This window comes from Sus scrofa, chromosome 15 (genome assembly GCF_000003025.6).
Source record: "Sus scrofa isolate TJ Tabasco breed Duroc chromosome 15, Sscrofa11.1, whole genome shotgun sequence".
Lineage (NCBI taxonomy): Eukaryota > Metazoa > Chordata > Mammalia > Artiodactyla > Suidae > Sus > Sus scrofa.
The window spans coordinates 69,124,851-69,140,584 of record NC_010457.5 but is presented as its reverse complement, the minus strand read 5'-3'; the positions used below and the strand labels follow the sequence as shown (position 1 = coordinate 69,140,584).

The window sequence follows — 15,734 nt, the reverse complement described above, 5'->3', positions numbered from 1 at the left end:
GAAGGACATTGGAGGCAAAGGTCTTGGGAATATTCATCAGTACCTGTTCTTCTACAGGTGGCCATTTTGGGAAAATCTGGCCCCACCCATCAGCACTGAGAAGCCCCAGGCCAAACAGTAATCCAGGTGGGATTACAGCACCACCCATCAGTAAACAGGGTGCCTAAAGACCCCCAGGCATACAGCCACCTCTAATCTCAACAAGAGACAAAGCCCCACCCACCAGAGGGATAAGAACCAGCTCCACCTACCAGTGGGCAGGCACCAGTACCTCCCCTCAGGAAGCCTAAAGCAAGCCCTCTTACCAACTTCAGCCACAAGGGGGCAGACCTCAGAAGTAAGAGAGGCTACAACTCTATTGTCTGCAAAAAGACCATATCAAAAACCTGTAAAAATGAAAAGGCAGAGAACTATAACTCAGACAAGGGAGCAAGAAAAAAACCAGAAAGAGAGCTAAGTGATCTGGAGATTATCAGCCTCCAGGAAAAAGACTTTAGATAGATGATAGTGAAGATAATGTAGGACACTGGAAAGAGACTGGAGGCAAAGATTGATAATTTACAGCAAACACTGAGCAAAGAAATACAATATTTAAAACTTAAGCAAGCAGAAAGGCAAAATACAGTAACTGAAATAAAAAATTCATTAGAAGCAGCTAACAGCAGAACACAGGAGGCAGAAGAAGGAATAAGCAAGGTGGAAGTCAGACTAGTGGAAATCACTGATGCAGAACAGAAAAGAGAAAAATGATTGAAAAGAAATGAAGACAGTCTAGGAGAACTCTGGGACCATGTTAAACACACCAACCTCCGTATTATAGGGGTGCAAGAAGGACAAGAGAGACAAGGGGACAGAAAAAAATAGTTGAATAGATAATGGCCGAAAACTTCCCTAACATGCAAAAAGGAATCACTCATTCAAATCCAGGAAGCACAATGAATACCATATAAAGTAAACCAAAGGAGGAACACCCCAAGACATGTATTAATCAAACTTACCAAAATTAAAGACAGAGAAAATTTTATAAGCAGGTAGGGAAAAGAAACAAATAATATACAAGGGAACCCTGATGAGGTTATCAGCAGAATTTTCGGCAGAAACTCTGCAGGCCAGAAGGGAATGGCATGATATACTTAATGTGATGAAAAGAAAAAACCTCCAACCAAGATTACTTTACCCAGCTAGGCTTTCATTCATATTTGAAGGAGAAATCAAAAGCTTTACAGACAAGCAAAGCTTTAAGGGAATTCAGCACTACTAAACGAGCTTTACAACAAATACTAAAGGAACTTCTCTAGGCATAAAAGAAAAGACCACATCTAGAAACAAAAATACTACAAATAACAAGGATCACCAGTAAAGGCATACACAGTAAATGTAGAAAATCATCCATGCATAAATATGCTACCAAAATCAGAAATTTCGAGAAGAGGAGGGTACAAATGCAGGACACTGGAGATGCACTTGCAATTAAGTGACCAACAACTTAAAACAACCTCATATATACGTAGACTCTTATATCAAAACTACAGAATAACTGCAAGCCAAAAATCTGCAATAGATACACACACATATAAGAAAAATCAATGCAAATACAACACTAAATATAGTCATCAAACCACAAGAGGAGAGAACAAGAGAAGAAGGGAAGAAAAAAGAGCAACAAAAACAAATCCAAAGTAACTAATAAAATGGCAATAAGAACATACATATCAATAACTACCTTAAATGTTAATGGACTAAATGCCCCAACCAAAAGACATAGACTGGCTGAATGGATACAAAAACAAGACCCATATATATGCTGTCTTCAAGAGACCCATTTCACTTCTAGGGACACATACAAATTGAAAGTGAGAGGATGGAAGAAAATAATTCCATGCAAATGGGAATCAGAAGCACTGGAGTAGCAATACTCATATCAGACAAAATAGACCTTAAAATGAAGTATATTTTAAGAGACAAGGAAGGACATTACATAATGATCAAAGAATCAATCCAAGAAGAAAGGACATTACATAATGATCAAAGAATCAATCCAAGAAGATATGACAATTGTAAATATATATGCACCCAACATAGGATTACCTCAATGTATAAGGAAAGTGCTAACAACCTTAAAAGGAGAAATTGACAATAACACAATAGCAGGGGACTTTAACACGCCACTTACAGCAATGGACAGATCATCCAGACAGAAAATCAATAAGGAAACTCAGGTCCTGAATGAAGCATTAGATCAGATGGACTTAATAGATATTTATAGGACATTCCATCCAAAATCAATAGAATACACATTCTTATCAAGTGCACATGGAACATTCTCTAGGATTGATCACATCCTGGGCCACAAATCAAGCCTTGGTAACTTTAAGAAAATTGAAATCTTATCAAGCATCTTTTCTGACCACAACACTATATGACTGGAAATCAACAACAAGAAAAAAAAAACTGTAAAAAACAAAAACACATAGAGACCAAACAACATGCTACTAAACAACCAATGGATCACTGAAGAAATCGAAGAGGAAATTAAAAAATACCTAGAAGCAAATGACAACAAAGATACAACACTCCAAAACCTATGGGATGCTGCAAAAGCAGTTCTAAGAGGAAAGTTTATAGCAATGAAAGCGTACCTCAGGAAACAAGAAAAAGCTCAAATAAACAACCAAATTTTACATCTAAAGCAGCCAGAGTGAGAACAGACAAGACCTAAAGTTAGCAGAAGGAAAGTAATCATAATGATCAGAACAGAAATCAATGAAATAGAAATGAGGAAAACCATAGATGAGATCAATGAAACTAAAAGCTGGTTCTTTGAAAATATCAACAAAATTAATAAACCCTTAGCCATAGTCATCAAGAAAAAAAAGAGAGGACTTGAGTCAATAAAATTAGAAATGAAAAAGAAGTTACAGCAGACATCACAGAAATACAGAGAATCATAAGAGAATACTACATGCAACTATATGCCATTAAAATGGAAAACCTAGAAGAAATGGACTAATTCTTAGAAAAGTACAATCTTCCAAGACTAAATCAAGATGAAATAGAAAAGATGAATGGACGCATCACAAGTACTGAAATTAAACTGTGATTAAAAAACTTGAACAAAAGTCCAGGGGCCAGATGGCTTCACAGGCAAATTCTATCATTTAGAGACAAGCTAACACTGATCCTTCTGAAACTATTCTAAAAAATTGCAGAGGAAGGAACCCTCCCAAACTCATTCTATGAGGCCACCATCACCCTGATACCAAAATCAGACAAAGATAGCACAAAAGAAGAAAATTATAGGCCAATATCACTGATGAACATAGATGCAAAAATCCTCAACAAAATACTAGCAAACTGAATCAAACAATACATTAAAAGGATTGTAGATCATGATCAAATGGGATTTATCCCAGGAATGCAAGGGTTCTTCAATATCTGCAAATCAATCAATGTGATACACCACATTAACAAATTGAAGGGTAAAAACCATATGATCCTCTCAATAGATGCAGAAAAAGCCTTTGACAAAATTCAACACCTATTTCTTATAAAAAAAACCCTTCAGAAAGTGGGCATAGAGGGAACCTATCTCAACATAATAAAGGCCATATATGACAAACTCACAGCTAACATCATTCTCAATGGTGAAAAGCTGAAAGAATTCCTGCTGAAATCAGGAATGAGACAAGGAGGTCCACTCTTACCGCTACTATTTGACTTAGTTGTGGAAGTCCTAGCCATGGCAATCAGAGAAGAAAAAGAAGTAAAAGAATCCAAATTGGAAAGGAAGAAGTAAAACTATCACTATTTGAAGATGACATGATGCTATACCTAAAAAATCATGAAGATGCTACCAGAAAACAGAGCTCATCCATGAATTTGGCAAAGTTGCAGGATACAAAATTAATATACAGAAATCAACTGCATTCTATATACTAACAATGAAAGATCAGAAAGTGAAATTAGGGAAACAATCCAATTTAGCAATGCATCAAAAAGAATAAAATACTTAGAAATAAATCTACCTAAAGAGACAAAAGACCTGTACTCTGAAAAGTACAAGACACTGATAAAAAAAAAAATCAAAGATGGTACAAACAGATGGAAAGACATACCATACTCTTAGACTGAAGTGTCAATATTATCAAAATGACTCTACTACCCAAGGCAGTCTACAGATTCAATGCAATCCCTATCAAATTACCAAGGACATTTTACACAGAACTAGAACAAAATACCTTAAAGTCTGTATAGAAGTGCAAAAGACCTGGAATAATCAAAGTCATCCTGAGAAAAAATGGAGCTGGAGGAATCGGGAACCCTGACTTCAGACTATACTACAAAGCTACAGTCATCAAAACCATATGGCAGTGGCACAAAGACAGAAATGTAGAAGAGTGGAACAGGATAGAAAGCCCAGAATTAAACCCACACACCTACAGTCAACTCATCTATGACAAAGGAGGCAAGAATATACAATGGAGAAAAGACAGCCCCTTCAATGAGTGGTGCCTGGAAAACTGGACAGCCACATGGGAAAGAATGAAATTAGAACACTTCCAAACACCGTACACAAAAATAAACTCAAAATGGATTAAAGACCTGAATGTAAAACCGGACACTAGAAAACCCTTAGAAGAAAACGTAGGCCAAACATCTCCAACATAAACCACATCAGTATCTTCTCAGATCCACCCCCAGAGTAATGACAATAAAAACAAAAATTAAAAAATGGGACCTAATTAAACTTAAAAGTTTCTGCACAGCAAAGGAAACCCTAAACAAAACGAAAAGACAACCCACAGAATAGGAGAAAATATTTGCAAATGAAGTAACTGACAAGGGATTCATCTCCAAAATTTATAAACACTTCCTGCAGCTCAATATCAAAAATAAATAAACAACTCCATCAAAAAATGGGCAGAAGATCTAAACAGACAATTCTCCAAAGAAGACATACAGATGGCCAAAAAACACATGAAAAGATGTTCAACATCACTCATTATTAGAGAAACGCAAATCAAAACCACTATAAGGTACTACCTTACACCAGCCAGAATGGCCATCATCAAAAAGTCTACAAACAAAAAATGCTGGAGAGGGTGTGGAGAAAAGGGAACCCTATTAAACTGTTGGTGGGAATGTAAGTTGATGCAACCACTGTGGAAAACAGTATGGAGATTCCTCAGAAAATTCAAAATAGTACTATTTGATCCAGGAATCCCAATCCTGGGCATCTATCCAGAGAAAACCATGACTCCAAAAGATACTGTACTCCAGTGGTCATTGCAGCACTATATACAATGGCCAAGAAATGGAAACAACCTAAATGTCCATTGACAGAGGAGTGGATAAAGATGTATTACATATACACAATGGAGTATTACTCAGCCATTAAAAGGAATGAAATACCAGCATTTTTAGCAAAATGGATGGACCTAGAAATTATCATGCTAAGTGAAGTCAGTCAGACAGTGAGAACCAACATCATATGTTATCACTTACATGTGGAATCTGAAAAAAAGGACAGACTGAACTTCTTTGCAGAACAGATGCTGACTCACAGACTTTGAAAAACTTATAGTTTCCAAAGGACACAGGTTGGGGGGTGAGGGGATGGGCTGGGGGTTTGGGATGGAAATGCTGTAAAATCAGGTCATAATGATCATTGTACAACTGTAAATGTAATAAAATTCACTGAGTAATTAAAAGAATGACAATGATGAAACCCCTTTTATATACAAATTATATTATGTAACTATAGTGAGGCTTTTCAGGATGTTGTGGTTTTTCAGAATAAAATTTCTCCGAAAATATATATCATGTTATAAGAGCTTAAAAAATATTCAGCATTCATTTTGTTTCTGACAAAAATAGAAAAAAGAAATGTTCCCATAGAAAGAGATCTCAGAGTTCCCATTGTGGCTCAGTGGTAACAAATCCAACTAGTATTCATGAGGATGTGTGTTCAATTCATGGCCTTGCTCAGTGGATTAAAGATCCCACATTGCCATGAGCTGTGGTGTAGTCGCAGACACAGCTTGGATCTGACATTCCTGTGGCTGCGGCATAAAAATTAAAATTATTCTTAATTTTTGTATCATCAAACATCATGCCATCCATAGCATAGCTGCAGCTCTAATTCAACCCCTAGCCTGGGAACTTCCATATGCCACAGGTGTGGTCCTAAAAACATGCACACACACAAAAAAAGAGAAAGAGAAGGGATCTTACATTCAAATGGGCTAATTTGGGACGTTTCATCATATGAATATGAAAAAAAAATAACTCTGGATTTTTGACCCCAAATTAAATAATTTCTAAGATCATTAAGCTAGCAGTAACTCTGATGAGGGATGATCTAGTCCAATGTTTTTCAAACTGGGATTTCATGGAGGTGCTTAAGAGTCTCAGAGACCCTCAAGATTTAATAGCAGAATAGGCTAAGACTCAGAGTATCTATCTCACTATAAAAAGAGTAGCTTTATTTTTTCTGCTTTATTGATTACTATTTCAAGTACATTTTCTATAAATTTTAACAAGAATTGACCTAATTTGTTTTGCTATTTCCAGAAAAGACTATGGTTAACCTCCTTAAATAGATTCTTTCAGTTAGCGTTTATTGGGAACCTTCTAAATGCCAATGTACTAGACCCTGAGTTTAGAGAAAAGAGTGAGCTAAAGACCCCACTTTCTGGAAGCTTGCAGTCTGGACCAAGAGCAGTAGATGAGCAGTTAAGAGTACCTAATAACAGCCCTAACTGTACTGTGTATAAGACGACATGTGAGCTTGGAAGGGGAAGTTACTGAATACCAGTGTAAGTTTTCCAGGTACAAAGGTCATGCTAGTTAGAGGTATAGAGCTATAAAGTGTTAGTTTCCAGTCCCTATCAGAACCATGGGAACAAATATTTTATAACAACCCTGTCTGCCACTGTTCTATAAAAGTCATAGACAATGTAACATTCTTACAAACATAATTTCACAAAAATAATGTATAATGTCCATGTTTAATATAAAAGAAAAATAAAGTTCATAATAAAATACCTAGTTGAATATATAAATGTTTCAGTCATGTCTACATGAAAAGATATAATGAAGTTAACGGATGCTTGCACCTAGTGATAATGAGGATGTCCACATTTAAACAATAAATTCAAGGAGTTCCCATCGTGGCTCAGTGGTTAATGAATCCGACTAGGTACCATGAGGTTGCAGGTTCGATCCCTGGCCTTGCTCAGTGGGTTAAGGATCTGGTGGTACCTTGAGCTGTGGTGTAGTTTGCAAATGCGGCTCGGATCCCGCATTGCTGTGGCTCTAGTGTAGGCTGGAGGCTACAGCTCCAATTAGACCCCTAGCTTGGGAACCTCCATATGCCCCGGGAGCGGCCCTAGAAATGGCAAAAAGACAAAAACAACAACAACAACAATAAATTCAATATTAAACTGCATATTGTTAGTTTTCTCTGTATTTGCATTTTAATATAAGGCTTGAATATATATGTATATGCTTTTATATATATGTGTGTGTGTGTGTGTATGCATATATTAACATTGAGATACCTAGAAACACTGTGACTTGGTAACTATAAATGTAGACTGAAATAGCTGTGCTATATACCACATAGAATACAAATGCCACAAGATCTGCTGTCATTGAAAATGAATAGTGGCAATAACAGGGCTTGCCTCTGTCATTAATATCTTCCTGATGCTAATAGCATCTGAACAGACCAAGGAAAAGATTCTTTATGTTTAATTTTTGTATCATCAAACATCATGCCATCCACAGCAAATTACCTCAATATCATTGATGCAAAGGAACAATATTATTGGTTCAGTCTCCAGAAAATCAACTTCTCATTATCTGTCTCAGATTTTTTCATATTTTGCTTCTTTGTGGCAAATTTTACTTTCAGAGCTATTAGTCGTTAGAATCTAGAGCACTCTGTTTAGTTACATGCTTCAGTAACCTTCCTTCCCTGAAAATTAGTAGTATTCTTTTAATTACTTGCTTTGATGACCTCTCTCCTTTCACACTTCACTGTTATTTTTCATGAATTGTGAATGCAGGCAAGGCCTTTGACAGAAAAGAGGGGTTTCTGCTCAAATAGATAAATTTGCTTCGTTAGTCTGATAGATGGATCATGCAATGGATACAAGGAAAAACTTAGCAGGCCTCTGTATAGAAACTCTGATCATCTTGTCCGCATTCTTTCTGAACTTGATCTCTACAATAGTTGTCATTAGTTTGTTGGAAATGAATTTTTAAAACATTAGACATACTCATGTTCAAATTTAAATTACAGAATATTTTGAAAGCCTGAATATATATATATATATATATGTATGTGTGCGCATGTGTGTGTGTCTATACATAAAGTAAGTATGTCTCCCATTAGATAATTCTTGGGAATTAAGCAAAATTTTCCACCAGCATGTATTTGAGGCTCTTGGTCATATCTCCAAAAATCTGTAGTGTCACAAGTGAAAGACACAGGCTCCACAGTGGAATAATTTTTAAAGTAAGGAAAAATGATATTCCACCAAAAATTATTTTGCATTAAGTTGATTCCATATTCATTATTTATATATGATCTGCTGACTACAATTTGCTAAATATGTCATAAGGTACAATATTTGGTTAAATGTTTCTCAGAAAAAGTCAAATTCCAATTTTAAAAATATAGCAATGTTCATAATTGTTTGTTTACTGTAACATTTGCCTACTATTATTTAGAATCATTTGATGACCAGTTTTCCATGTTACTATAACTAAAGAAAAAGTGAGATTAAATTGTAGCAAAATAGAATGTTAGTTATGAAACAAAATAAAAATAAAAGTGTCTCACACTAAAGGCTGTTAAATGTTGGGAGTTGTAAAATCTCTTTAAAGCCAGTTTGTGGAAGAATTTGTTATATTTGGTATAAAGAAAGAATAAGCTAGATGATTCCCCTAGAGGATTTTTACACACTCAAAATAAAGCTCTTTGATTGTATTAGTGAATATGTCTTTAGAAATATTTAAATAGTGTGACTCAGGCTGAACAAAAATCTAGAGACTAGTTTCAGTATAATTGAGTTTTATTGAGTAATTTATTGAATAATGTATACAAGTACCAGAGCTTAGAACAGAAATGAAATCTAAAACAAAAGTGAGGAGTTATGAAATTTATTACCAAGTATTCCTTTTCCCCATTTGTACCCAAATATTACTTGACAAGCAGGACAGAAAATGGATTAAGAAGAAAGTTTCAATGACAATTCATTCTAGCAACCCTATAGGCAAAACCAAAGATCACATAGTTATATTTCTTCATTTATATAGTAGAATAATTCTATCTAGTTACTATAGACAGAGATTTAAGAGAGTAAACCTTTGAAATAAAATCCTTTTTTTTTTTTTTTTGTCCTTTAGGGCCACACCCGCAGCATATGGAGGTTCCCAGGTTGGGGGTCTAATCGGAGTTATAGCTGCTGGCCTACGCCACAGCCCACAGCAACACCAGATCCGAGCTGCATCTGCGACCTACACCACAGCTCATGGCAATGCCGGATCCTTACCCCACTGAGCAAGGCCAGGGATCGAACCTGCAACCTCATGGTTTCTAGTCAGATTAATTAACCACTGAGCCATGACAGGAACTCTGAAATAAAATACTTTAATTGTACGATTTTTGAAAATGCTTACTAAAAAGAAATTTTTTATTTTTTTATAGTTGATTTACAATTTCTATCAGTTTCTGCTGTCCAGCAAAGTGTCCCAGTCATACACACATATACTCATATATAAACACATTCTTTTACTCACATTATCATCCATCATGTTCCATCACAAGTGATGAGACATAGACCCCTGGTGCCATACAGCTGTATCTCATTGTTTATCCATTCCAAATGCAATAGTTTGCATCTACCAACCCCAAACTCCCTGTCCATCCCACTCCTTCACCCTCCACATTAGTAATCACAAGTCTGTTCTTCATGTCCATCAGTTTGTTTCTTTTCTGTAGATAGGTTCGTTTGTGCCATATATTAGATTTCAGATATGTCATATATTATGGTATTTATCTTTCTCCTTCTTACTTACTTCAATTATTATGAGAGTCTCTAGTTCCATCCATGTTCCTGCATATGGCATTATTTTGTTCTTTTTTATGGCTGAGTAGTATTCTATTGTGTATATATACAATATATTCTTAATCCATTCATCTGTCAATGGACATTTAAGTTTTTTCCATGTTTTAGCTATTGTAAATGGTGCTGCAATGAACATAGAGGTGCATGTATCTTTTTCAATGAAAGTTTTGTCTGGCTATATGCCCAGGAGTGGGATTGCTAGGTCATATGGTAATTCTATATTTAGTTTTCTGAGGAATCTCCATACTGTTTTCCATAGTGATTGTACCAAAAATTATTTTTCAAAAATCATTTGAAAAATTCTTAACAGTAAGATTTTGTCTTACTGATGATACTTTCTCAGTTTTTAACTATAGCCAAACTTTTTCTTGAGTTGTTTACTACTGAAAAAAATTATCTATTCTAATTTCAGCTCTTCAAAAAGAATTCCACTTACATTGAGAGAGTAGTGCCTGAAATATTGGAAAATGTCTAATAAAAAAAAATAACAGTTTTCTTGGGTCTGGGTCTCTACCTAATATATTGTTTAGAGTATATATTTTTAATATAAGCTTTAGTTAAGGAAGTCATACTTAATAGAGGATACTAACTTTTGCTTCATTCTTAAAAATTGTCTAGGGCTTTAATAAACTATGGATTTGGGTACATTTTTTAAAATTTGAAATTGGATGATATTCATCTGCCACTCAGAAATTTGAAGAATTAAATTTCCAGGGGAAGAGTCATTTTACATTTTTAAAAAATTCTGACAAAATAAAAGTCTTCAGTAGATTTCTTTATTGTGGCATTCAGGCAAAAAGAGTTTGAAATGTTATTCAGTCACAGTGAAGGAGTTGAATTTTGAGATGGCATGGACACTGATGAGGTGATGAATCTCCTTGTTAGATAGAGATTAGTATATCTCCTGTGCTATATATTCATGGGCAGGACTAGGAGACAATGGACCTTGCTTCACTCTACAGCAAGATAGCTCACCTCTTTCTAGATCTTATATCATGGTTTCCTTATATTTCATAGTAATGATCATATTTACCTCTAGTGAGATTTTATGCCTTTTCAGTCTCTACCAAATGTAACAATAAACAGACAGTATTTTTCTAATACCAGAGAAACATTCAAGAGGTAACATCTAAGAGGAAATTCTTTACCTGTACTATTTTTAAAGTTGTTGTCATTAGTTTAACGATAGTTTTATTTTTGTTTTCAAAAGTTAAAAAAAAAACCCACAAAGCTAGATTTTCATAATATGTCTGGATAATACATGAAATTAGACAGGCTGTGAGATAACTACGCATTCTGAAAATATTCTTCTCAAATTATGATGTTAACACCATTATAAGGTAATTGTTGGTCCCACTTTTGACTTGCAGATAATACGAGATAATGCAAAGATAGTCCATTGAATTCAACAATGATAACTAATAGTCTTCAACAAGTCAGAAAGAGGAGATTGATTATATTTTAAGTCTACCTTTTCTGAAAATTTGCTGCAATCACATCTCTCTATTGTGTAACCTGGAGCAAAATGCCTTAAATTTTTAAAGAGCTATTTAAAGAGAAAATCACAAGCCTAAGTGTCATCTACATCTTACTATCTAAGATGTGCTGTACACAACTGTAACTAAGGAAGAATGTCCAGGCCTGTTACCACCATATTGATAACAACAGAAATAAGGCCAAGTCATTTGTTACACTGTCAAACGAGCATATGTGGTTATGCTTGGGTACATGTTATAGAATGTTAAAAGAATGGCTTTGACTGTTGAATTCAGTATGCACTCATCCTATGATGCAAATGAAAGTAATCTCTCCCCCCACCCCAGCTCTCTCTCTCTCTCCCCCACCTCCCCCTCACCGTTTCCCTCTCTTTCTCCTTCTGGTCCTCCTTCTGCAGCTATTTTATATCAGCTAACTGGAGACTTCATCATGTGTCTTATTTCTTAAGCATTTTTGGTCCAGAAAAGATGTTGTGTGTTATTATATGTTATATATATCTTCATAGAGAACTTTACTATCATCTAGATTTTACTTCATTTTGACATAACTCTAGAAGAAACACCAGAAATTTCTTGGGGGTGTGGGGGAGGGCAAAAAGGAGAGTGGCATACACAGCAAATTTGATTCCTTTTCTTTCCATGATATCATTTTTCTCTACCATCTTTGCAGCCAGAGAATCGTTAGTACTTTTTATCACAGTATGTTATTAAAACTGTTCATTTGTTTTGAAGCATTTCATTTCATTAGCCAGATACCTAGAAATGTCATTACATTCATTTTGAGGTTCAGAAAGAAATATTGTTGCTAAGAAATGCAGTTTCGATCAATAACCCTCAAATATTTCTGATTTCTCAGCATGAGTAAATAGATAACAAAGCTAGAAGGAAAATAAACATGCAAACCTAAGCTGTGAAGTGTAGAAACGGAGTTAACTAGGTTGAACTTGGATGATGTCCGTTACCAGAGTCTGAGCAGTCAATGCATCTAGATGATGTTCCTGTCTTTAAAATCTCTGCAGTTTCCTGTGAAGGCTGAATTCAAGGCCAATGTTGAAAAGCCTACATTTGGAATTCCAGATATCAAAGTAGTACATTTGTAAAATGTGTAGCTCTATTCACACTTCTTACAACATAAATTCCCTTCTAAGTGATGGGAATGAAAGCATATGAGATATTCAAACAAACAAACAAAAACAGTTACCTGATACTGGGTATTACCTACAGCCCTGTAATGAGACATTACTACGCCCATTTACAGATGAAGAAATTGACACTTAGAGATTAAATAAGTAACTCATCCAAGGTGACACACTGGTATAGAATCAGAATCCAAACTTAAGTTTGTTCCTAAGTTTTTTCCAAAGTTCTAACACAGAACTGCAAAGTCGAAACATTGATGATACAAATAGTGGAAAGTTGAATTTTCTCCCATGGAACCACCTCATACTCAAACTCACCACTTATTCATTGAAGAGATATTTTAAATTTGTGATAAAAAAAACACTTTCCTTTATTCCTGCTGTGTAGCACTGGGAACGATGTCTAGGCACGTATGATGGAGCATGATAATATGAGAAAAAAGAATGTATATGTGTATGTGTAACTGGGTCACCATGCTGTACAGTAGATAAAAAATTATTGGGGAAATTAAAAAAAAATACTTTCCCTTATTAAACCCTGAAAAATAATATCTCAGCATTGTAAACAGAGAAAATCCACCTCTCCACCCATCCCCCAATGGGCAAAGACCAGAATCCAATTTGACAAGCATATCTCGACCACACAAGCTCCTCTCATCTTTAGAGGATTCCAATACTAATTGAAAATAATTCAGGGGAGATTAAAGATCTCCCCTTCCCTTGGGACCACTCTGGCACAAGGAAAAAAACTGTAACACTTATGGAATTTTAAGGAAAACATTTTCTTAATATCTAGAGCTGTTTTGTGACCAAATTGATAATATAAAGATATAGAGTGATAGTTATACCATGTGCTATTTCTTAATTAAAACATGTGTTTAAACGCAGATGGATGTACTTTGTGAAATAAACACCAACAATGAACACATAAAATGACTCAATAATTGATTTGTAAATACCATGTAACTATGGAATAATTATATGCCCTGTGAATTATATAGTACTTATAGTTGACATTATTTAGGAAACCTAAGAAATGAACTCGTAATTTGTACTTATCAGATTTCAAATCCAAACAACCAGTTAAGTATCCTGTTATTATACAGAAGTGTCTTATCATTAGATACCTGGTCAGTAATAACCATGCAATTAGTTACCCCAAAGCAAAATACATAATATTGCTGGGGTATCAAGAAACAATTTGTCAATTCAACACACTTAGGAAGAAAAAATAAATTTAAATGTAGTACCTAATTCATGCATGCCATCATCCAATGAGTTTCCCAGTTATCTGCTTGATGGGCTTCTTCTGATTATTCGAATCCTTCTAAATTCTAACATCAGTTCTTCAGCAAGACTTTCTGTGGCCTTCCTTTCTAAAGTGGTTCCCATCCCAACCCAAGCCCCTGAATATCTTCTATCATATCACTCCTTTTTATTATCATTATCACACTTTTCCCTCTCTGGAATGAGCCTCTTATTCATTTTAAAAATATATATCTCTCCCCAGTAGAGAGTAGACTTTATTTCTGTTCATAATAAAAGAAACTTGCCCTAGGAAATAAAGGCCTTTTTTCTATTATAAAAAGTTACCTGAGTTCCTGTCATGGTGCAGCATAATCGAATCCAACTAGGAACCATGAAGTTGCGGGTTTGATCCCTGGCCTTGCTCAGTGGGTTGAGGATCTGACACTGTCGTGAGCTGTGGTCTGGGTCGCAGAGGCAGCTTGGATCTGGCGTTGCTGTGGCTGTGGTATAGGCTGGCAGCAACAGCTCCAATTAGACCCCTAGCCTGGGAACCTCCATATGCTGCAGATGTGGCCCTAAAAAGGCAGAAAAAAAGACAAAAAAAAAAAAAAAAGAAAAGAAAAGAAAAAAGTTACCATGTCTCTTTGTTCAACACTGTAATCACAGTGTCCCAGTGTGTGTACCACTTGCTGGGCACACTAGTAATGCACTGGAATGTTTGTCAGTGAATGAATGATTTACTGAGTACCTATCATGTGCCAGGCACTTGGTTAAAGTGTGGAACCAGGCAGAGTCTCTGTTCCATAAGTCTTAAATGCCAAGATACTGAATTAACATACCATACACTTTCAACGTACTTTCCAAAGCAAGTATTAAAAAAAAAACTAACCTTAACACCTAACTCAAATATATAGTTATCTTCAGTGCTACCATGTTGTTATAACCTGTTTCCACTTACTTTCTCTCACAGGAACATACATTGAATTGTTTACCAACAGTTTCTGACCATGCTCATTTATTTCCACAGACAACAACATTAATTGGTCTTTTGAAGACAGCTCGACTCCTTCGTCTTGTGAGAGTGGCCCGGAAACTTGATCGATATTCAGAATATGGGGCTGCCGTTCTAATGCTCTTAATGTGCATATTTGCCCTGATTGCTCACTGGCTGGCTTGCATTTGGTATGCGATTGGGAATGTAGAAAGGCCATACCTGACTGACAAAATCGGATGGTTGGATTCCTTAGGACAACAAATTGGGAAACGTTACAATGACAGTGATTCAAGTTCAGGACCATCCATTAAAGACAAATACGTCACAGCACTTTATTTTACCTTCAGCAGCTTAACAAGTGTAGGATTCGGCAATGTGTCTCCTAACACCAATTCAGAGAAAATCTTTTCAATTTGTGTCATGTTGATTGGCTGTAAGTAGATTTCTTTTTTGTTATCTCTTTGGATAAAATAATATCACAAAAAATCTACGTCTTTCAAACATTTAAGAATAAGGCAAAGAAAAGAATTATAGGAAATTGTAAAGATAATGAGATTAAATATATGGGTATTATATTCTCTCAAATCTGATTCTTTCTGTGAAGGAAAGACACTAAAGGTCTTTCTTGACCTCAGGGAACTACAAACATAAAACCAGAGTGACATGGGTCTGTGATTCAGGAATTAAGACTTGCAGCTCACTTTTACTGGTATAAAAA

At 35.5% G+C, this 15,734-nt stretch overlaps 1 protein-coding gene across 8 annotated transcripts in view; it reads left to right on the top strand.

The window, feature by feature from the left end:
* Positions 1-15,734, top strand: part of KCNH7 (potassium voltage-gated channel subfamily H member 7) — a 501,689-nt gene that overhangs the window by 414,560 nt on the left and 71,395 nt on the right. For all 8 annotated transcript variants that reach the window (XM_021075770.1, XM_021075768.1, XM_021075767.1 and 5 more), the window contains one exon: positions 15,050-15,449. In XM_021075770.1, the coding sequence (XP_020931429.1) occupies positions 15,050-15,449 (400 nt within the window). The remainder of the gene's footprint in view (positions 1-15,049; positions 15,450-15,734) is intronic.